Source organism: Notothenia coriiceps, unplaced genomic scaffold (assembly GCF_000735185.1).
Source record: "Notothenia coriiceps isolate Sejong01 unplaced genomic scaffold, NC01 NC01_scaffold00022119, whole genome shotgun sequence".
Classification (NCBI taxonomy): Eukaryota; Metazoa; Chordata; class Actinopteri; order Perciformes; family Nototheniidae; genus Notothenia; species Notothenia coriiceps.
In genome coordinates, this window is record NW_011354820.1 from 186,561 (window position 1) to 209,680 (window position 23,120).

Sequence of the window (23,120 nt, forward strand, 5' to 3'; positions counted from 1 at the left end):
ACGGTGTGCATGTGAATACTACATGTATGCGTCATTTATGAATTGTCACTGTAAGCTACTTTGTTCACTTGAGCTGCACGACTAATCCCTTCTGTCAGCAACATTGTAGAAGATGGTATGTTTACAGTCTAAGCTTGTGCTCCCAATTGCACTTTTGTGCACTCCGAAATAAGATATACAATTACTAAGGAAGGAAATAATGTTGTTATCACACTGCACACATTCAAGCTTATGTTTACTCGGCCTAGGAATTCATCTGCTATTGGACTTAAACATCTGTATTTGAATAACAACCAACTCTGAAAGGTATCATGCTTTGTACCAATTGTTAGGATTACACACACAAGCCTGCTGTGTGTTTCACAAACACTCCAGTGTTACAATAATTGAAGCATCTTTCCATGCATATCTCTGATGACATCGTAATGGATTCTGCAGCCCCACTTCAGGCCAGAGAGGGGGAGGGCACTTCATTGGCAACCTTTTCAAAAGATCACTACACAACAAGAAGCTGAGTGTACTTACAGCTACCTTACTCTTTTTTTTTTTCATTCTCTCTGTCCTATGTTTTTTTAGTCTGTCTCACACTCATTTTAATAGTATTGATGACATTGAGGGGGCTGGGCTTCATTTTATGTAAACTAAATACATGTAGCGTTTACTAAAGTAATAACATGTACTTGTGTACTTAAGGGAAATACTCACGAAAGCGGACAGAGGTGATGACACAGTTCTCTGATTCATTTATGTGCTCTGATGTCTTAAACAGAGATGAACTGTCTTCTTGTTTTAAAAATAGAAAAATCTGAAGTGCTTAAACACTGACCCACCAATTCCCTTATTTCGACATATTATGGTATACTGTATGTATGACTTGTACATAGATGGGACTCACCGATTCAGTGATGTACGTCTGCACTCCATCAGCATACTGCAGAGCGTAGTTGTCTGGACCTGGGAGATTCCAGCTATACACACACACACACACACACACACACACACACACACACACACACACACACACACACACACACACACACACACACACACACACACACACACACACACACACACACACACACACACGTCAAACATTTCCACAGGACAGGGTACAGGCAGCAAAACAAATCTGATCCATTATCATTATTAACTTACCCATCACAAACTTCCTTTATCACAGCAGACAGAGGCTTTTTCTGTGGAAAGGCATAACAGACACAAGCTGTTAGATACATACAAATGCATTAAAACAACATAAAAAAAACACACACCTGCTGCACACATGAGAATCATAACAACAGGACTAAGACTCAACGTATTTTCCCTGACAGGGAGCTGAACACATGCTTCAGTAATGACATGCTGTTATGGGAACGCGGTACCACAACTATTCAAGCTGGCTGCAAACTGTGTTTGCCGAGAAGAGGATATCCATCTCCTCAACGCGTTCTGAACAATGTTACCCTGGGTGCCCAGATCTGTTTTTGTACGTAAATAAAGCCAGACTACTTCCATGTCTGACTCCCAGCTATCCTGCTATTAGTGGTCAGCCCCGCGGTCAACCAATCAAAATGTCTTCGGGTTCTGTGGTAGACCCAGTGGCTGCTCTGTTATAAGTGATCGGATGTGTTTAGTGGAGACAACTGGGCCAATGAGAAGTTTTTGGGGGATACTTCTGGGCAGACAGCATTGGTTATGATGCAATATTAAAGAAGAAAATGTGCATTTACATCACAATCTAAAACTCCTATGTTTTTAACTATTTCGTCTTCTTGCACATGACAATATAAATTAAGCTTGAAAAAGTGTGTCCATCTGGTGTCTGCGTTAATTTGAGTTGTGTTGCATTTTCTCTGTTGAATTGACCAGATAATCTCGTGAGTAGCCTCTGTTAAATCCATTCTCTGTCTGTTAAAACCTTCTCAGGAGATGTACTGTCTGTGATGTGAGACAGTTCAAACCTATACTCATGCAAAGAGTCTTGCGCAAAAAAAAAAGTACAACTTCCCCATAGTTTCTGGGAAAAACATGGGAAACTTCCCCACAATCACATTGAGTCAAAGCTGAAGAACAACACGCATATGGGTATAAAAGTGCTTAATATCTTAAATAAACATGACACAATAAGATATCCTATGTGCACAAATATATAAATGAACCAACAATTTGTGAAATAAATGAAAAAGTTATCATCTAACAGCCTTAGCCTAGCTATCTACCTAGCTAGCTGGCTAACTAGCTAAACCGACTTCTGTTCTTGGATTATTACTCAGCTTTTAAATTGTTAGCAGTGTTTGCTACCTCCTGTTGAATAGATCAACAGAGAAAGATTCCATGTCTTCTTTTTTTTCATAGAGTTGTGCATCTTTCTCTAAGGAACATCATTACAATAAAAACACTGCCGAGGTACATAGCGTGTGAAGTTTGGAAAACAGGGTAAATAAAGATAAATGTTAGTTTCTGTGTCTTTATTTATTTACAGCAGCACCCATAATTTCATTTAGAATGATTATAATGCTTTTGCTCTAGTTAAAAGAAGCCAACTTGTTAAATCTGGTAGCAGTTGTTGCGCTAGCTTGCTAAAGAAAAAATGCTGAAACCTATGTAAAAGATGTTAATGATGCCACAGAGTGTCATGTACCAGACTATTTTAAATATCTCACGCAGCAGCAGCTGTATCAAACCCCTCAAACCCCCCCACACACACACACACACACACACACACACACACACACACACACACACACACACACACACACACACACACCTTACTGATAATGCGAACCCAAATGTTATTGTGAAATTCTTTCTAGTATCTGAAACCTTGTTTAATATGCTGCTTCCTTTCGTGGCCAGGAAATTAATTTAAAATCTCCAAGAATGTCAAAGGCTGCTGAACTAAAATATCGTCCTGCAAAAAAACTGCTTTCCCTTTGTAAATTACTTTATGATGTGTTTCTTTTGAATACTTTGTTTATAGAGCAAGAGTCAGCCTTTTGCTATGAATTCAGCATCAGGTAGAGGAAGTCAAAGCAGCGGGTATTGTTGCTTCCCAAATGTTTAACCACCTATGTTAAGCTCCTAATAGTTAGGGTTAGATTTAGTTTATGAATGCTAGCTAGGAAAGCTGTCTTGTGGTCAGAGATCAACTTGAGCAGCAGCACAAATATTTTAAAGATAGGGTGTGTAGCCATACACTGATGTATGAACAAACTGGATTGTTTTGGGATACAGTTGTGGCCCATAGTGCAAACAGAAACATCTAACATCTGAACATCACCTGAAGGTGAGGGTGAAGGTCATTTTAGCTGTCTGGCGGTCACCATGATAAGCAAATGAAGCGGTTTACCAAGGTGAAGCGCCACTTAAAAAGGATGAGGGCTAAAGGCTTAGATCTAAGGGAAGGAAATTCCCATGGAAGTTCACTGTTGGAGAATACAGCAGACAACTAGGCCTGAAAACAGGCAGACACCAGAGACTCTACAACAAAGACAACATCATTTTTGAAATACTACCAACCAGAGTAACAAATGAAAAAACCCATCCAACTTTAACACAGGCATTAGTGATTTAAAGCAGGTTTATTGAAATTGTGAGTGCATTACCTGGTCCAGTTGTATGAGCTGGGGGTAGGCCCCAGGCATCTGGATGGCAATCTTCACTATGTCCTTCTGTTGAGGCATGTTGGCAAGTCTGTAGTCCACCACTCACTGGCTGTAGATAATACATGAGAGGAAAGTGTCAATACAAAGTAGATTCTGTATACCCATTGATTAAAATGTCATAACCTTAACTAACTGGAACCTGATAAAAACATTATATTGACCTCCTCATCACCAAAAAGACAACTGTGAGAAAAAGTAGGTAATCTACAACCAAAATGAGATTGCGATTGTATTTGATAAGCCTACAAATCCAAAACAGAAAGAATATTATATGTGTATCTACACAAGTGTGGGCCTGAACTTGATTTGGGCAAGGAAGAACTGTTCAACATTTAAATGTTGGCAACAGAGACACTTCACATGGGCAGTTGCTGTTGTTTAAACACTAGTTCAGTCATTTTTAAACTTGATAAAGTGAAGGCTAACCAACCCTGTTGCAGTCTGGACTGGTGAGCAGTCATTTAATGAAGGTCTCATGGAGGTCAATGCCACTATCGTTTTCAATATGAAGTTGTAGAACACCATGTTCCTCTTTCACCGTGTGTTTATGGTGCGTTGCGTACAGCTGAGTGGGTTAAATGCTGTCTGAACACGCACTACGGATTGTTCACTCTTTCTTCCCCCCTTTTCCAACTCACACACGCCGTACACACTTCCTATCCAGCCTTCAGACAGCATTCCAAGAGGATACAGAAGAAGCAGTTGTGTTTCCAACCCTCCCCTTTTTCTTGTCCTTCTCCGTCTCTCCCTCGCTCTCAGCACATGGAAACAATACAGCTGGATCTAAATTCTTCTGTACATTCATGAGCTCTTGGTGAAAGAAAATAGGTTGAGCGTGTGCCTGCTTGTGTTTGGTGTGATTAATAACCCCCAGCCTCTGCTTGATCTCTTGGATAGTTTACATACCTTCACCACCAGTCTAAAAAAACAACTCAGTTTATGGTGGGGTTCAAAGCGATACTTCTGTCAAAACACCAACATGCCTTTACCGTCTCCCCACCTCCCTCAGCCTGAGGCAGCATCTTTCCTGATAATGAAGGCCTACGAAACAGGAATGAAAGGGAGGAATATCTTTCTACAGCAGAACCGATAGTTTTTCCATGCTTTAGTAAAATTCTCAATCACTCTAGGTGTTTTTGTGGTAGTGGTGCAGAAGGTCCAGATTTGCTCTCTAGCAGCTTATGAGTCAGCAAATTCAAGGCCAAACTCGGGGTAATGGCATGTCATGTCTTTGCAAAAACAAAGAGTGCCTGTGTGTTTTAAGCTGAGTATCCGTCTGAGCTGCATAATGATGAATGTGAAATTGAGCCCATGTGTTTTTCAGCTGAACAAAAATTATTGCTTTGGTTTCCACTACAAAGATCAAAGAATAGGTAGCTTTGTTTTGGTGAGTATTGATAGTGAAATATAGAATGTAAAAATCTGGCTTCTACTGTACTTGGACAACAAGGTGTTGTATTTGGTTACCCATTAGGAAGAACATGATTTGGCCGTTCTTTTTTAAAGTTATTTAAACCAGTTGTGGAAAAGGCTGGCAATATGAAAACTGAAGCTATCGGTCGGCCACAACTTTGTTCCAGACTGAAATATCTCAATACCTACTACAAATACTAGTACAACATTTTGTACATTCATAGTTTGCAAACAATTATTCCTGATAACTTTGAAAGAAACGCAACACAACAAAAGACTTCATAACAATGTTATTGTGAGCATGTTAGCATGCTGACGCTAGCAAGTTTGTAGGTACTTGAAGTGATGCTAGCAAGGCGCTCTTAGCCTTGTTTTCCTAAACTCTAACTTTCATTGATGATTAATCATGAATATCTAATGGTTATTAAAAACGATTGTGCAGTAATATTCTGTTCATGTAGTTTTGATACTTTCAGATTATGTTTAAATGTTTACAATAAATCTACCATTTAACCAAGCAGGAACAGAAATATTCAATGTTAAATTTAAAGGTCACCTATTATGGAAAATCCACATTTCTTCTATTCATAAATATCTGCCCCCTCTCTGTTTAGAGATTCGCAAAGTTCTCTCTCTTTTTGTCCCGATTCATTTATATAAAAAAACCTGTCTGAAAATGAGCTGATCAGATTTTGGCCACCAATGTTTTTTTGGGTTGTGCAACCATGAGCCAATCCCCAACCAAGGTAACACCCGCCCACCTTATCACCTGATTCTCCTCCTAGAGCACTATTAGAGGTTTCTCAATACTCTAATTTCCCCTCCTCGACTCCTCGGTCCTCCGGTAGTGACCCGGAAATGGATTTCAGCGCGCCATGTTGAAGACATCTCATTTCTCTAAATGTACATCGAGGACCGAGCATCGAGGAGGCTCTCTGGAGGAGCTGTAACCGAGGAGACAGTGATGGGTCCTCCACGGCTCCTCCGCGGATGCATTCTTTGGGTCTAAGCGTCTTTGGATCTAGAAAAGCGCTATATAAATCCCATTTATTATTATTATTATTATTATTCCGGGAACGGTGGAAGCGTTACGCACGGCCGGACTTATCTCAGCCAATGACAGCTCTGCATGCATCCCTTGGATATTATTTTAGTAACTGCTTTCATCGCAACGCGATGTTTACAGTGACTGTAAACATCGCGTTGCGATGAAAGCAGTTACTAAAATAATATCCAAGGGATGCATGCAGAGCTGTCATTGGCTGAGATAAGTCCGGCCGTGCGTAANAAACTACAGCATACAAATACAGAAAGTAATGTAGGCCTGTTATACTGAGTGATATATATTTTACACACTGCTCTGCTTTCTGCACGGTCCTCACAGCTGTTCTCACTGTAAACATCGCGTTGCGATGAAAGCAGTTACTAAAATAATATCCAGGGGATGCATGCAGAGCCGTCATTGGCTGAGATAAGTCCGGCCGTGCGTCACGCCTCCACCGTTCCCGGAAATGCATCCGTGTAGGAGCCGTGGAGGATGCATCAGTGTCTCCTCGGTTAGAGCTCCTCCAGAGAGCCTCCTCGATGCTCGATGCTCGGTCCTCGAAGTGCATTTAGAGAAATTAGATGAGACTGCCAAGGCACACNACCATTTAGTGCTTCACATAATAAAATACACAACGGCTGTATCCTCATTATGCTTTAGGAGCTGTAGGTGTGTGTGGTACAGTGTGTAGGTGTGTGTGTGGTACAGACTGTACAACACACACACCTACACACTGTGTGTAGGTGTGTGTGTTGTACAGTCTGTGTTGTACAGTGCGTAGATGCGGCGGACAGACGGGTCTCAGTTGGTTTGGTGTCCTCTGCTTACTTTTAATACTTGTAAATACAACTTTTGGCCCGTAATTTCAATTCCCCATTTCAGCGACCATAGGGGGGATATATATATCCAGTCTGATTGTGTTAAGTATGAGAGCACCCTATTAATGACGTGTTTGATTCTGAAATTGTATATATTTATATAAATATCTGGTGTGTGTATATGTCCGCATCTGTAGCCTGTTATTGTCTCATTATACCACACTGTCAATTAATTAAAAGTAAATATATAAGTCATCATGAACACATCTGTCCATCAGACAGAGGGCTGCTGTGCCTCCTGTCATCATTAATGGACGTCTCTTTAAAATGACCGCTCAGAGGAGAGGAGTTCTCATTTCTCTAACCGCCTGCTGCTTCCCCTCCTCTCTCCTCGGTTCCCCTCCTCAGTCCTCCGCTCGCATCTCCTGTGGGCGGGACTAAGTATCGAGGATAGGAGTCAAGGAAAGGAGTCGAGGAGGGGAAATTAGAGTATTGAGAAACCTCTATTGTGTTTTTTTAAACTGAACATCTAGCAGAGGGGCCCAAAGTTTGGAAGCTTTGCATTTAAAGCTAGAGACACAGAATCAGCACTTTTGGAACAGGGCTGAAAAAGAGGGGTGTTACCATACTGTTTGTTATTTTGAGCCAAACACTTCAGAAACATGTTTTGTATATCTGAGACCTATAATATATTGTTGAGTATAATAGGGGACTTTTAACATACATAATGTATTGTCTCATATAATAAAATAATTAATATTAATCAGCTTTTCATTGATCTTCTGCCTTTAAACTTGTTGTCAGACTCTCTGAGTAAACACACTTCCTGGTGCACTCTCATTGACTAACATATTATATTACACAAGAATGAAAAGAGCAGATGCAGGTCTAATGTAGTCAGCTGAAAAAATGTGTTCTAACAGCTTGGGGTTTCCTGTGCTGACAGTAAAGCACATTTAGTCCACATTCATCATGACCTGTCCGTACACGCTCAGGTCTTCTGTAATACTGGATACTGCCAAGCCTGCATTGACCCCCCCACCCTTCATTTTAACAAGACGAAGGATACAACTAAGCTAGTGCTTTGAGCGTCAGCTGTTTTCCTCAACTACAAAACAAAAAGCTTAGATAGAGTTGTAACCTGAATTCTTACACATCAAATGTATTTCTTATTGTTGTGCATAGATTGCATTCGTACCCGCTGAAAATCTTGACTAAGTTACTGTAAAGGTGTATGATTTACGGATTGAATGGACATTGAAATGTAAAGTTTCCCCTTCTTAACTCAACAGAAAAGAGGTTAGGTTTTCCTCCTCTCAATAGAGGTTATTGCTGATGACAGTGTGTCCTGTCGATGCACGTTTGTGATTTCCCCTCAATTAAGTACATGAAAGCTGCACCTTAAATGTTTGTCTGTTTGCTAAGCTAAATGCTACTAATCTTAATACATTTATTGGCAAAAATGTTGATGTAGTTACTGGTTTAAATCAAGGTCAAATTAATACTGGTCCCATTAACATTTAAAAGTAAATATTTGCTTGTTTTGTTAGTTATCTATGACAGATATTGTTATATATTTGGTGAGGTTGATGACAAAGCAATGTATTTTCACGCCACCTTGGACTTTGATGGGGACTTTTCTGAATGTTATGACAGTTAAAAGAATAAAAATAAGTATTAATATATCAACAAAACAGAAACCACACATCTAAATATCATAATTACAAAAATCCTTAGTCACCGCATTATAAAGCTTTAACAGAAGAAAATACATTCTGTTTGTCTAGCATGTAAGATTTGTATATTCAAAAGTACAAACATATAGATTACTATCAGGACAGTTGTCAACAGACTGATGACAAATAATTGTTACGACAGTAACGGGCAGTCAGGATAGCTACAGTACAGAGAAAACCAATGGAGGCTTAAACGCATAGCACACATATGGTGCTGTAAAACAATATAGTGTTCCCCCTTAACAACATCATTTTCTATGGTGTAAAATCTAGACTTTACACAGGTGTACAGAATAACAAGGTCCAGTTGACAGTGCTTTTTTTTCCTGTTTTCAATGAGCACTTTAATTCATTAAGCTTAAAACCACCAGCACAGCCAGACCTTTTGTTAGCCTGCTGACTCACTGGTGTGTCTCAGATCCCCTGGACTGACAGACCCCCTCTCCTCTCTCTCTCTGTGTGTGTGTGTGTGTGTGTGTGTGTGTGTGTGTGTGTGTGTGTGTGTGTGTGTGTGTGTGTGTGTGTGTGTGTGTGTGTGTGTGTGTGTGTTAGCCCTGTCAGGTTAGGAATGTCAGGCAGCTGAGAGCTTCCCCCCCTTCACACACACACACACACACACACACACACACACACACACACACACACACACACTACAGTGGTGAATAACGTTATTACAGTTCTGCTTTAGACTAAATAATAGAATAAAATGTAACCTGAGTTAAGTGGAACTTCTTTAGTTAAAAATAAATTAATGTGCTGCTTAAGCGAATCAACAAACGTTGTCAAAGCTTATTTTTAAGAAGTAAAACATATGCATATAAATCAAAAGATCCGCACCTGAACTGGCAGTACTTTAAAAATGACATGACAAGCATGGTGGAAAGATACAGTCAAAGGTGGTAACTAAGTTAGTCAGCTGCAGAGCTTTCCTCCTGCCTGGGTCCTACCTGGTTTGAAAAGACAAGTCGAGGCTACTATCCCACAGGAGCTGCCGCAGTCCGAGCGAGAAACATTTGCAACTGTCCTTTTCTTCCCCTCAGAGGAACAACCCGTATGTGGAAGTGACTTTTCTTAGAGTTACTTGTGAACTGCTAAGAAAAAAGGAGGAAACTCCTTGCAATAAGTTTTCAGGAATGATTAGTTGACTTAAAAAGTTCCGGGTTGGTTGGAGTCGTTCAGTCGAGGGTGTGAGGCAAGCTAGCATGATTTAGATCAGAGTTTCCGGTTAGCACTTTCAACATAAAACCCCGTTCAGCCTGCTTAAGCACTAGCATGCATTTTGCTTATTACGAATATATTCCATAATAATATGAGAAAAAAACCGTCGCTATTTAAATACATAGCTTTACTTACTTCCATTCATATGTACCTATGTAAGATTGAACCATATGTTCCATGCTTTGCGTGTAAGACAGACAATACATAAGAGTATGACAAAAGGCTTTTACTTTGAAGGAGAAATCATATAAATTCTGGAAACGCTGCTGTGGTTTATGTTGATTCAAAACAGTTTTTCTTTCAAATTTCCAAGAAGTAGTAGATTAACTAAATCAAGGTTCCGGGTCGGGTACGGCTGGGTACAGCCGCCCCCTGCTGTCACTTCAGTCGCCAAGAGCTTTTGTCCGACTGTATCCAGACATATTTATTGATACTTTACTAGAATCAACCACCTCCTACCTCACTGAACTGATTACAAGGAAATGCAGTCCTGCACGTGATGTGCCCTTTTTGTATATAAGTATTTGTAGTTATCATATACATTTGACTGTAGGGAGCTGACAGTAAATGATCGGAGGAAGGGCAACTAAACTCCCAGCTAAGATGGTCAGCAAGGAAATGCACATTTCTTAACTAAAAAATAAATTATATTTTGGCATCAAACCAATATATTATGAGTATGTTTGCTATGCATCATAACATGACAAGGCTTTCAAAATATGTAGTCTTTGAAGCATATACCTTACAAATTACTGACTGTCATTGTTGACCAATGTTAAGGGAGATCTCAGAAGTGCACTACCTTCATCGCTAACCATGAGTGTATAAATATGTGGAAACTGCGTTCATTTGATAAATGCATGAGCACAATTGGAGAAAAAGCCTTTATGATCAGATGCTAACACCACTGACTTCTATAAATAGTTCTATAGTAACCTGCCATTCAAGTGTACAACTGACATTATGTTGAGTGTACAAGGAACCAAGGAAACTATAAAATTCACAAAAGAATACCAGAGAAGAGTTTTTATTTTGTTTCGTTTGATGCATCTAGCTTGGCAATAGTAGGATTGAGTCTCACACAGAATCCATTGCCCCCAGTAGGCTGTTACTACTCAACTACTGTTGAACTCCCTGGCACTGTCCAAACACAATGACTGGCTCCTGATCGGCCCAGATAAGATGTTTGATGTGAAGTGCAACAATGACACAGGATGCTTTGATTAAGCAACAGGTTTTGTGTTTGAAATTCAAAAGCTATGAAGTGTAGCCCTGAATTAGTAGCAGTTATAATATTGATATCCAGAATAAAAAATAAATGCTATTCTATACAAGCGATAAGGATATAAATAGTGCATTCATGCACATCCAAGGCAAAACAGGAGGATATTACATAAAAAGAAGCACTGTAGAAAAATGAATAATCTCCATATTGTACTTATATGAATAACGCATCCTGGACTCACCTGTCCCATGCACAGAGAAAAATGAAAGCCTTTGAAAAATAAAATGTAGACTGATAAGCAGTGTGTCTTTTCAGAGAATCTGAGAAAACATTAAAAAAAACAATTTAATCTTTGCAAAATATACAAAAACAAGAAAAATACAGGAGTGTTTTCCATGACATCGGTACTATATTCAGTGCATCAGTAAAAATACATACATGACCCTTTACATACAAATGAACTGAGTACAATGGTATTCATATACATAATAATTGAAATCATTTTGGCAGGGGGGGGGGAAGCTTTTCTCATGACGTGTTCCAGTTATGTTACATATTTATCAAAGCAATGATTAAAAAGTCCAAGGCAAAACCAGACCTGTCGTAGTAGCAGTGGCACTATCGAACCAGTTGGAGGAGACATTCATTTAAATAAACTCCTCGTTCTAAAAAGTATTTATTTATAAAAACGTACATTTCTTAAACCCTCCCCGCGCACTACCCATAAAATCCCTGCATCATTTTGGTCCTTGGCTCTCAGTAACTACACTTAATAAATGTCCTCTTTCTCTAACTGGTTCACAAACACACTTTAAACTGTGACAGGTTTGATGAAGATAAATTCCCATATTTCAAAACAAAGCACTTCATGAATGATTATTTGTGTCTGGAACCTTCGTTTATTTGCAAACTATTGTTCTGCCAGTGTTGAAAATGTAGTTCATTATCACACAATAGTCTTGTGATCTGCTGGTAATACAAAATATATATTCTCTATGTACATGAGGACAGTGCATATTTAACCAGCGGTGTTTGGACTCGAGCCATGCGTGAGCGGCTCTGTTAGTCTGCCGGGACTCTTTACCTGACAGGAAAAGGGTTTTTCTTTTTCTGCTGGAGACATCTCACAAGAGAGCATTCAATACAAAACTCAAGCACACACAGACGCACAGGTATGCAAACTCCAGTCACTCACAAGCACATGGGAAAGCTGATATACAAACATGACATTTTTGTCATACATAACAATCTAAAAATAGAAATATTTGTCATTTGTTTTGACTGTTTCCTTGAGAAGGCAGTAAGTAAAATGTTTTGTTCTAGCCTGTGTTTCTTCACGAGGCTGTACAAGGAGCTACTGTCTGACTGAGCTCAGCTTATCGTGTCGGTGCAGAGGTTTCCTTGAACGCGCATCATCATCAGCATCATCATCATTATTATCATCATATTGGCTTTCCTGCACCTCTTCGCACCTCCACTGTAAGCGAGGGGCCACACTAGGGTAGATTAGCAAGTTAGGGAAACCGTTTCCCACTCTGACAAGCTTTTTAGGGGTCAGAGGTTAAGGATGGGCACGTCGAAGAGGTCGCAGAGCCCTTCTGTCTCGTCCAGGTTGTAAATGTAGTCGTGGTCGCTGGGCGGGGGGGACAGACGGAGAAGTGGCGAGAACACTGCAGACGAAACAGACAGAGAGAAGATGAGACCTCCAGGAGTCACTCTTAGGGGAGCGGACATGTCGTACAACTTTATTAGAAGGGTATGGTGTGTGTCTTTTCTTTTTGTATTATTTTCTATATAATTTGTATCTGTGTATATAAGTCCCTCTATGAGGGCAAAACAAAAAAAGAACAATAAAAAGTTGGTCACATGGTGTGTGAAGCAACTCACCTTCTGATGACATCAAGTCGTCTAAAAGGTCTCCACTCATCATCTCTGTCAGAGATGGAGAAAATAATGACCATCAGCTGGTAGGTAAACGGGCAACTAGCACATTGTCAATGGGAGACATAAATGTGTAATTAATATAATAATCAAGATGAGTGTACCTTTTGTTGGATCAAACATATCTGAGAGTTCTTTGGGAAAGTCCAGCACTAGAAGAAGAACAACAAACAGTTAAGTTACATAGTCAGTCACTAAATTATAATATGACATTTAGCTGACGGTTTTATCCCAAGCGGCCTACAGTATGTGCAATAAACCATACAGATACAGAACAGCAAGAAATAACAAATAAACCCTTGTGCCCCACTTAAAAAGGTTCCTCTGCTGTCCTTATGCATATACAAAACATGTCCCTGTCAAAAAAACACTTGCGTTTAAGTATTAATGCCCACTTTTACAGAGGTTAAATATTGTAACATACTTCAGTTCTGATCCTAACACCAAACATTTTGAAAACCCTCAGAATTTGAATGTTTTTGTTTACTAAATTCGAGGGGGATTTTTCTTCACAGTATAAAATATGTCAATGACCATCAGCAACATGAATGTTGGTGAATTGTATCCACAGGGTATATGCAGAAATCCTGAGGTCAAATTTAATACCTTTTAAGACCTTTTTTAAGACCCTTTCCATACATTTTAAGACCTCATCGCAACTTTGAGTTCTAACCGGTTACGTTGGCGACACACTTTACCTCACATTGACTATATTGATTGTAAGATAGCACAACTAAACAGAGTGCAGACAGACTACTGAAGCCTCCTCTCCACATGAACTTCAACCTCTCTGTGAAGGTCAGGTTTGATGCAGTATGCTGCTTTGTTGCTTCTGTACTCTGTGCTCTTTCATTCCAGTAAAACTCCTCAGAAACCAGTATTTGATCAATAAACAAAACAATTGACAAAAACTTTGAACTATGAAATATGTTAAACTTTGGTGAGCTTCAGCGGGGTAATGCCATATAGGAGCTCCCTCACAAATACCCAGGGGTTAAATTGGGCTGGGGCTGTCCGGGGCTAAGCCCTGGCACATAGGACGATGCTCTGACGTCATCACCCTCACACATTTGTCATATGTTTACAAAAAACAATATATATGTTAAGACTTTTCTCGTTCTTAATATAGACTATATTAAGGTCGATATGTGTTGACTTTACTTTAAAATAGCAGATCTCTGTGACCGGATATAGTTTAGACCCCGGCCCCACGAGGACGCATACGTTAAAAAACATACGCAAACGCAAAAAAGTCTTCCGTTCACACGCATTCGATTCATTAACGTGTCCGTTCACACTAGACCGCTGGAAATGCTGGAAACTATGTAGTACATATGCCAGGCCTGTAAGTGGCGCTGCTGCCGCCACAAAATACACCAAAAGCAGCGAAGAAGACCCCGGAGCATGGTTGCCATGGTTGCCCTTCTGTTTATTCTCCGCGGTGGACGGCGTGTTCTCCTGCTGTATATCTCTCAGGTAGTCCACCAGCAGATGAAAAACACCCACCTCTCCGCCTCTTCCAAGGAACGAGGGGACCGTGCGGCAGAGTTTCCGTTAAAAAAATGTTCCGCCGGTCAACATGTCCGTTAAAGTTTAAATCTTCCGTACAAAATTAGAAAAGTGCCGGTCAGAGGTCTTCTTTGTTATTTATTGAGCTTTAAAACAAATTGATAACGACTCTGTTCTCTGTATAATAATATAATAATATTTAATAAACAGTGCCTGCCTCTTTTCCTCCCCCTCTTCTGACAGCCCAGCAGCAGACNTCAGAGGTCTTCTTTGTTATTTATTGAGCTTTAAAACAAATTGATAACGACTCTGTTCTCTGTATAATAATATAATAATATTTAATAAACTGTGCCTGCCTCTCTTTTCCTCCCCCTCTTCTGACAGCCCAGCAGCAGCAGGAGACGTGGGGAGAGGGAGGCGGGCTATTTCATCGTTATCAGAAAATGATCATATAGGGCTTACACGCGGAGCCGTTGGACCCCCAGAGCGTTGCGTATGCCGGTCTACCCACCTTGGGACCCGTTACCGTAGTCGTTTAGTCCCCCCCCCCCCCCACAGAGCGGAGCAAGGCAACAAAACTTAAAATAAGAAGCAGCATTTTACGGCGCGCTATGCATGGGGCCGCCTCGAGGGGGTTTCCCCGACATGTCGTTTCAGTAAATTAAAGGGTGTTTCATGTTGTCGTTGCTGTGGGACTTCTTAATACCTTGGAAAATGCCGTTTAATACTTTTTTAGTACTTTTTAATAGCCTTAATTTTCGCTAAATTGATTTATCAACTTTTAATACTTTTTAAGACCCCGCGGACACCCTGATCCAACACTGCAGCAATAACCCCGGGAAAATAGCATTCATTTGCCTCAGAGGGCGAACCTTAGAATATGTCTCAATATTAAAACCTTTACAAAAGGAGGGCTGTAGATTGAAAGCCTGTTTTTATAAAAATGCATTATTTTACGAGGCAATAGTTGTGGGATCGAAAATAGTAGTTTCAATTGAGACATTTTTAAGCCTCAACAGTGTGAGCATCTAGATTTTGGCTACACGGTTCTATATAAACGCATTATAGGAGCTGAGGTTGAACTTCAAAGAAAAGAAGCTCAACTCCTTGCCAAAATGAATTTCAAAAAGTGAAATGGTTTTAAACAGGTCAAGCTAACATATTAATCATCATTATCATCATCCTGGCCTCAAGACATTTCTACTTTAGACATTTCAGATAAAAATTTCAGAAAAAAGTAAAACTCACATTCAGAGGGATCTGACTTAATAGGTTCAAACAGTGACGAGGCAGAAGCTGACACAGATCCGTCCAAAGAGGCAGAAGACTGGAGCTGCTGAGTTAATGTAGCGGGGGTGTCTGTTGTTGGCGTAAGTGGCGTGGTGCTCGTCACTTCTGAAAGGAAACAAATGGGAATAAGATCATTCTGGTTCTTTTCACTTTATTACTACAGCAGAAAGGTGCAGTGGGAAATTCAACAGCAAAAGGACTGTGGATATTTTTTTATTTGTTTTCTTTGCATTAGGAAAGTCCAATTCCTGGAGTAAAAAAGAAGATCATTGTTACCCGTCACTGAGGCTGTCTGGTTGGATGCTGTAAACGACAGTGGAGCAGGTTTTATAGAGGCTGCTTTAGAGACCTGATGGTGGAAAGATGAAGGAACAAAACAAAAGAACGTCATTAAATTGCATGATGAAGAAAATAAAAAGCAGAAGTCAGCGTTTCATTCAGTGTCCCAAAGTGATAAAGCATTTATGAACACTAACTTAAACATAACTTCAAAATGCTGCTGCCTTGGGTCTATTTCTACTCCTCTTTAGCGTTTCAATAAAGGCAGACATCTGAACATCCAGACTTTGATAGTCAACGGTTCAATGTACAAATATAGTTATTGAATGGAGATTAGTGTGGACCTGGGGGGCAGCAGTGGGCGTCTGAGAGGTAGGTGTCGGCGCTGGGAGGCCTTGAAGGATGTCATCTGGAGGAGGGACGGGCAAAACAACGGGAGAGGCACTGGAGGGGTCCTTATTGACCAGCAGGACCTCGATGGGACCTGATGAGCTCTTGAGACGGATCTGGTATTTCTTTTGTCCGTTGAGGATCTGGACCAGAACACAGAAACCAAGACATGAGATGAAGCAGTAGCTGGAGCTATGGAGCTCAGAAAAAGCAAGCTCATCACTTACCGATTCTGGGATGGGGACCTCCAGCTGTGTGCCGATGGGAGCACGGATCGCTAGGAGTGTGTCACCTGAGGAAGAAGGACAGGCAGGTGAGGGAAGCTGTGTTTGAGACTGTCAATGTGGGTCACAGAAAGAGAACACTGTCTATAATGACTGAGCATCTGAAATAATTACCTTTGAAGGCTCCGCAGAGGTCATCATGTTTTATATACGCCATAGTATGAAGGGGTTAAGGGTCCAACTCCAATAATGATCATCTCAGCAATATGCTTGCTGGCATTACACATGAATGATACAAATATACATTGAGGGTGATTAGTGTCTGCAGGCCATTTACATGAACACAACCCTATATAAAACACACTACAGGAAAGGGAAAACCCAAAAAAGCATAACAGGGCCTCTTTAATATGTGTCACGGCTTGAGTCATTGTGTCTGATGATGCTCTATGCCAGAGTCACATGCTTGCATCAGTGTTTTTTATGAAGCTTATCAGGATAAATATTTGTAACTGATTCATGATGCATGTTTGCAAAAGGTAGCAAAAAAAGTTATTCACTGTAGTCCTTGTTCTTCAGTCTTAAGTCTGAGCAACATTTAGGAGCCTACAAATTGATTCAATTTTTTCCAAAAATCGTTAAAGGTTACAGTAGTTCAATAGGCTTACACAACTGTACTGATATAGTCACACATAAAAAGGGGAAATAAACTGTTTATCTGTAGGCAGGGCCAGTTTTTGGCATAGGCGACATAGGCGGTCGCCTAGGGCGCCAGATCTGGGGGGGCGCTGCGCTGGTAGCTCTGGGAGGGAAAAAAACATTTGTGACCGTTGGGGCTCATCCTAATTTTCGGCCTTGATGTAACAACATTCATAATTAAGTAAATGTAACACCCTTTTCACCCCGGTGACACGTTTCATTTGCCCTGTACGATGGGCGCTGTAAGTGATGAAAGTGGGGGATGTTGGCTTATCAGGCGCTCACAGCCAAAGTGCGAGGGAGCGAGCGAGGGAGAGAGGGAGAGGGCGCACCGGTACCGGCGCTGTTGTTATTAGCATCTGGTGCTAGTTGCTCTAACGGATATAAGAAAAAGATGTTTCCACAACATGGGTGGAGGCTGAGAGGCTCAGTGAGGTAAAGGACTCAAAGGAGTGTTTAGTTAGTTCACTTTAGTCTAAGTTATCTCAGAGGGCCTCAAACCTTTTGATCACAATTTATGTAAACACATATTTCCAAGGCACTCCTTTATAATTATTGGGATAAAACAGGTTTGAAATCATTCCAATGTATACTATAGGACAGTAAACAAAAAATATCGTTTAAAACTGGTGATAAAAAAATATGCATAAATAAATAAATGTTAACTAGGTAAAATAAGATATGAATGAACAACAAAAATAAATGAAGTTACATTTATTTGTAATTGGCTATGGTAGGTTATTGGTTATGTTCACATACTTATTTGATTATTAAAATGTAAACCGATCTTTTTCATATGGGTATTTTAGAGTTGTACCCCCTAGATCAGGTCTCTAGTAATTGAGCGCTCAAAGTGCACCAGATTGAAGCATTTTACTTTCAAATGTTCAAAAAAATCTTACCCCCCTAGAGGATGTGATGTCCAGCCCCCAAATCAAACATGTTCATACAAGACTGAATACATTTGAAGTCTTTTTGATGTATATTACCTATGTCGATACGTTTCTGTTTTTGTAGTGTATTGGTCTTTTGTAGAGATTTTTCATTTATTCTTTATATAATCCTTGGAAACTCTATTGATCTTTATCTTTTCTACTTTACAATTCCCTGTCTGTAAGTTGTGAAAACAGCTCATTAACATCTTCTTGGGTTATCACGTCTGAGAAAAACACCCACTCAATATCAGAATGGATGGCCTGGGCTTGGATGAGCACCATTTCCCCCAACAATCTTTCTAGGACCATCAGTTGGTGATTATGTTTCCACCATATTAACTTTTGGTCGATGGACCAGCACTGACCATTGGATGCCTCTTTAAAAAAACCTTTCTAGTTTTAAACAAACACACTGAACAGTAAAGGATTACATTATATAATTCCCCATAGTTTTGTAGATGTTATGACAATAAACCTTTGAATCTTGAATTGAAAAAGGATATGGGCTGTTGTTAGAGTCGTCTGTCACGTTCTTGATGCTCTGTTGGACCCAGACTCTCTGCTGGTCCAGCTCATTCTCCCTCAGAGCCAGGTCATCTAACTCGGCCTTCAGATCGATCAGCTTGTCGGCTATCTCTCTGGTGTTACATCCTGGACCTACGCCCCTGGAACACACAGACAAACAGTAAGCTTCGCAGGACCATGAGCATGCAACATCTTTTTTAATTCATGTTTATTTAGTAGTAGCGTTGTTATGAAAAGATCACCCGTGAGAAGAGCTTGCAAGAAAAGTGACAAATACAACATGCATAGCCTATGGTCAGTTCTATAATGAAAAAATAAGAATTAGATTCTGATTATTTTCATATAGCTACACACCCTCCTCAACATTAATGTATCTACTGTTACAACTAGAGAAATACAGTCACTGAGTCAGAGTCAGTTGTTCACACATCAACACAGGCGAACACAAGTGCACACAAGGATAACGTGACATCAACCACTTTCTTGCGATTCTCAGATATATAAAATATTGACTGAACACTTACTTCCATTGGATGCTGTTCTTGGACTTCTTCTCGATCAATCCAATTCCTTCCAACACATTAGTGATATCATAGATTCGTCGTTTCTGTCGCACAGCCAAGGTGTCTGCAGCCTGAAGGCAGGACAAAAGCAATTACAACAACAGTGAAGATTACTGGCAGTATATCATTTAGTGGGCTCATATCTAAAGACACAGACAGAGAGAGACCACTGTATCTGTGCCGGTGGGTGCAATGCCCTGGAGCCGCACATGGAACAGTATAACTGTCATTTCAACTTCCTCCTCAGCCCAACCTCTTGCTGTTTAAGAAACTAATGATAACCATATGGCTGGTGCAGATAAGTGCAGGCTTTTTCACCAGAGGATATAGACCCAGACATCTTCCCTAATGCCTTTTCAATGTATCCATCAATGTCAAGACATAGACTTTAGACCGAGCAACGTTTCCATTTTTGGAAAGTAAATACTAGTTTTTGTTGGTTAACTATGCAAGTCCCACGGGAGAATACAAAAATAAAATGTACCATGTGCTTATTTAGTTTAGAGTTAGACTATTTATTTGTTTAATAACCAATACAAAAATGCTATATCATGATTCATATAGTTTTTGAGGTACAAAATGATTGGGATATAAGATTTTGGCCATATTTCCAAGCCTTTTATTTACCTGTCAATTATTCTGTTTCATTGAGGAGAGGCTGATTTGAATTGAATTGTTATGGGCAGGTGAAAGTGAAAGAGTGAAAGACAAAGCAGAGGGACAACATGAGTGTCAGTGAGGTCACTGTAACAAGTCATGCTTGGCTGGTCAAGCTGCCATCTGGTTTACTGGATTCAGTTGAGAAAAACATGGCTGGCAGTTGGTTTTCTAAATGTTTTTATTTATATTGCAGGAGGACAAGGGTTAGCATTTTGTATAAGTCTGCCATCAGAGTAACCCCATGTTGTGCCGAGTGATATTTGCTGAACATTGCCAGAAACAGATCCACTTCTCTTAACAACTTCATCTTATTAGAAGTTTACACACACACAAACTACTTATATAAGTAACTTTATAGACTCTCACCACATGCTGCTCAGCAGGAAGGGTGATCATTTCCTGGGAAGGTTAATTAAAAATATCCTTGACTGTGAAAAACATAGCTAACGTAGGTTAATGGATATGTGAATTTAATTACAAAGCTAATTCATTGTGGTTAAAATATATGCTTTTGGATTACATACCGGAAACTAGCGCATTGAATGGATGTCGTTAAGTGACAAAGACGTTATCAATCAGGAAAAAAGGTTGTTCATGTGTGAAGATGCATAAGCGTTTGCTTAGAAAGGAACGACAAAAGCTGACCCACTTTTTAAACTCTGAATCTCCAGGGGGCAGAGTCTGAGAAGTTGACCTGTTCTCAAAGTTCACTTTGTAACCTCACTTCCAGAAAGACCAAATGCCACGACAGCGCATTTTAGAGTAGGTTAATAACGTGTTAGAGGTGTTTTAAAACTATAAACACTAGCAAAGTGGTATCACCCAATCAAATTAGCTTGTCACACAGCTAGGCTAGGCTAACAGGCAGGCTAGCGAAAGTGCATGTAAACTAACGACAGCAGGCAGGCTCAAAATGACATGTGCTAGCTAACAACAAAGACTCTACTGAATGCTCACCGCTTTCAGATCCAGCACTCCGTCCTTCGCCTCCTGTAGTAAAGTCACAAACTTAGTGGTGAGGAGTCCCAGGCTCTTCTCGTGCCTGCTGGGAGTCTGTGGCTGCAGCGAGTCCCCCACAGCCCCAAGCTCGCCTCTGCCACTGGCCGACTCTAGCTCCATCATAGCTCGGGAGCAGCTTCGTACTTCCCCTGCCTCCCCGACCAAACCCAGCCAGCGAGACCAGGAAAGCAAGCCTCAACGCAGCAGTCAGACGAAAAGAAGGCCGGAAAAGTGGGTGCAAAACAACAGATGTTAAATGAGCTAGTCCGGCCTGGTTGGTTCCAGATTATTGCAGTAAATCGCGCTGAACAGGCTGAAAACAGTAATTCAATGAACGAGCGGTCGGTGGAGAAGAGCCGTTGGCCACGCGAGGTATGAAGGGACGGTTCAGTCGTCACAGGGAGCGTGTGCAAATACCATGGACTGTATATATAAATGCAAATACTCACACCACTTCAAAAGAATATTTATAAAAACGTATCTACTTCAAAAAACATTTTCTAATACAGCAATGTATTCAATGTGAACAGCAAAGATTAGGTGGGATTTTTATTTTAGATTAAAGAGAAGAGTTATCCGGATGAATGAAGGAGTGTTACTTTTTGACGACCCCTTACCTACTCAAACTTGAATAAAACATACGCACGCGTGCATGAGCATGAACGCGATCATGCACAATACAGACACGCGCACACATGACCAATAACAAACTCCGGACATATCCAATACAATATAGTTGAAAAAGCCTTATTTTTGACTGATTCACAAGTCACATTTCAAACACGGAAACAGGGTGGGGGATTTGGGTCAGATTACTTTCAAAACTAACTGCTGGACAACCATACGTCAATAGCTTAATGTGTTATCAAATGCTATTAAGAAATTTATGATCAGCTTATTGATAAACAGCTGAGGAACGAATGATTAATTAATTAACCTTTAAGGATGCTTCCCTAATAATTATATAACCGTACTATAATGTAGATAGTGCTGAAATACCACACATCCTGTATTAATTAATAATTAAGCAGTTATTAGTTCATGAATAGTGTTAGAATTTATTTTATAAATCTGGCTAACCCTTAGGTGCTGAATGGCTCTTGTTGTAAGGTGCATGAAACAGATTATTTTGTTCTCACCATGTTCTTCATTTTATTAGAAGTTTACACACTCAAACTGCTTACTCTATTACTGTTATTATTGTCATTGATGTTATTTTTTACAGTACTACATTGAACTATAGACAGGTGTTACCTATATGCATACATCATTTCCCACCGTAATTTTGTATAGTTCTTATAATTGTTAAAATGTTGATGTATGTTTTCTTTAGTTTAACATTTTGTATTATGTATACTATATATACAAAATAAATGCTATGGTACATTTTTTTCCATCTTTTTAAAGGACAGCAAAATAAGCCTTGAAATTCAACCCTCAGTGACAAACATGGATTCAGTGGAATTAAATGCTTTTAAATTACATCAATGTATTGTTTTATAATAGCTTATCCTTGAGTGGGCTATGTAAAAAAGAATGACAGTACTAATAAACTGATCAGGTCACACAATATTAAAAATTAAATATTGTTCAGAATTATGATTTATAAATCATAGTTATGTGTTATTATTTGAGATTGTAATAATACTTTTCGTATACTTGCACAGTCTTTAAAACGTAAGATCTTATCTCTTATGTTGCACTGTTGGAGGAGCCTGTGACTTTTTTCATTGCCATATCTACACTGTAGCTAATGTGCACATGACAATAAAGCCTTGAAACTCTTTATTCTTTGATCAAGACGATACTGGCTGTATCATGTTTGTACAGCAGGGGGCAGCCACGTCAAAGGAGAAACGCTCGGGTAAATTAAGTTTCAGGGTCGTCAGATTCGTGGCTCTAGAAATCTGCTTTGTACGTGAAAGAAAACAACCCCAACAAACAAATGGAATTATCCAAATTATTAACCTTTCAATTTCAAACATA

General features: G+C 39.9%; 2 protein-coding genes across 3 annotated transcripts in view; both read right to left on the reverse strand.

Moving 5' to 3' along the window:
* Nucleotides 1–9,862, reverse strand: part of elmo3 (engulfment and cell motility 3) — a 23,541-nt gene extending 13,679 nt beyond the window's left edge. Inside the window, exons 1-4 of the mRNA XM_010780681.1 lie at nt 9,625–9,862; nt 3,606–3,714; nt 1,156–1,196; nt 896–968 (exon numbers count right to left, since the gene is read on the reverse strand). Coding sequence (XP_010778983.1) covers nt 896–968; nt 1,156–1,196; nt 3,606–3,683 — 192 coding nt within the window. The 5' untranslated portion in view covers nt 3,684–3,714; nt 9,625–9,862. The remainder of the gene's footprint in view (nt 1–895; nt 969–1,155; nt 1,197–3,605; nt 3,715–9,624) is intronic.
* A 1,032-nt stretch (nt 9,863–10,894) lies between these two features.
* e2f4 (E2F transcription factor 4) lies at nt 10,895–21,517 on the reverse strand. Of its 2 annotated transcripts, none has more exons than XM_010780680.1 (11): nt 21,093–21,517; nt 19,437–19,546; nt 18,891–19,052; nt 16,928–16,971; nt 16,757–16,821; nt 16,484–16,672; nt 16,137–16,209; nt 15,819–15,962; nt 13,166–13,213; nt 13,008–13,052; nt 10,895–12,790 (listed from the first exon to the last, which is right to left on the reverse strand). In XM_010780680.1, exons 1-11 carry the CDS (start codon nt 21,255–21,257, stop codon nt 12,675–12,677), a joined length of 1,161 nt encoding a protein of 386 aa, XP_010778982.1. In that variant the 5' UTR covers nt 21,258–21,517; the 3' UTR covers nt 10,895–12,674. The 2 variants fall into 2 exon arrangements, with proteins under 2 accessions (XP_010778982.1, XP_010778980.1); XM_010780678.1 differs by having other exon boundaries at nt 15,819–15,965.
* Nucleotides 21,518–23,120: the final 1,603 nt, after the last annotated feature.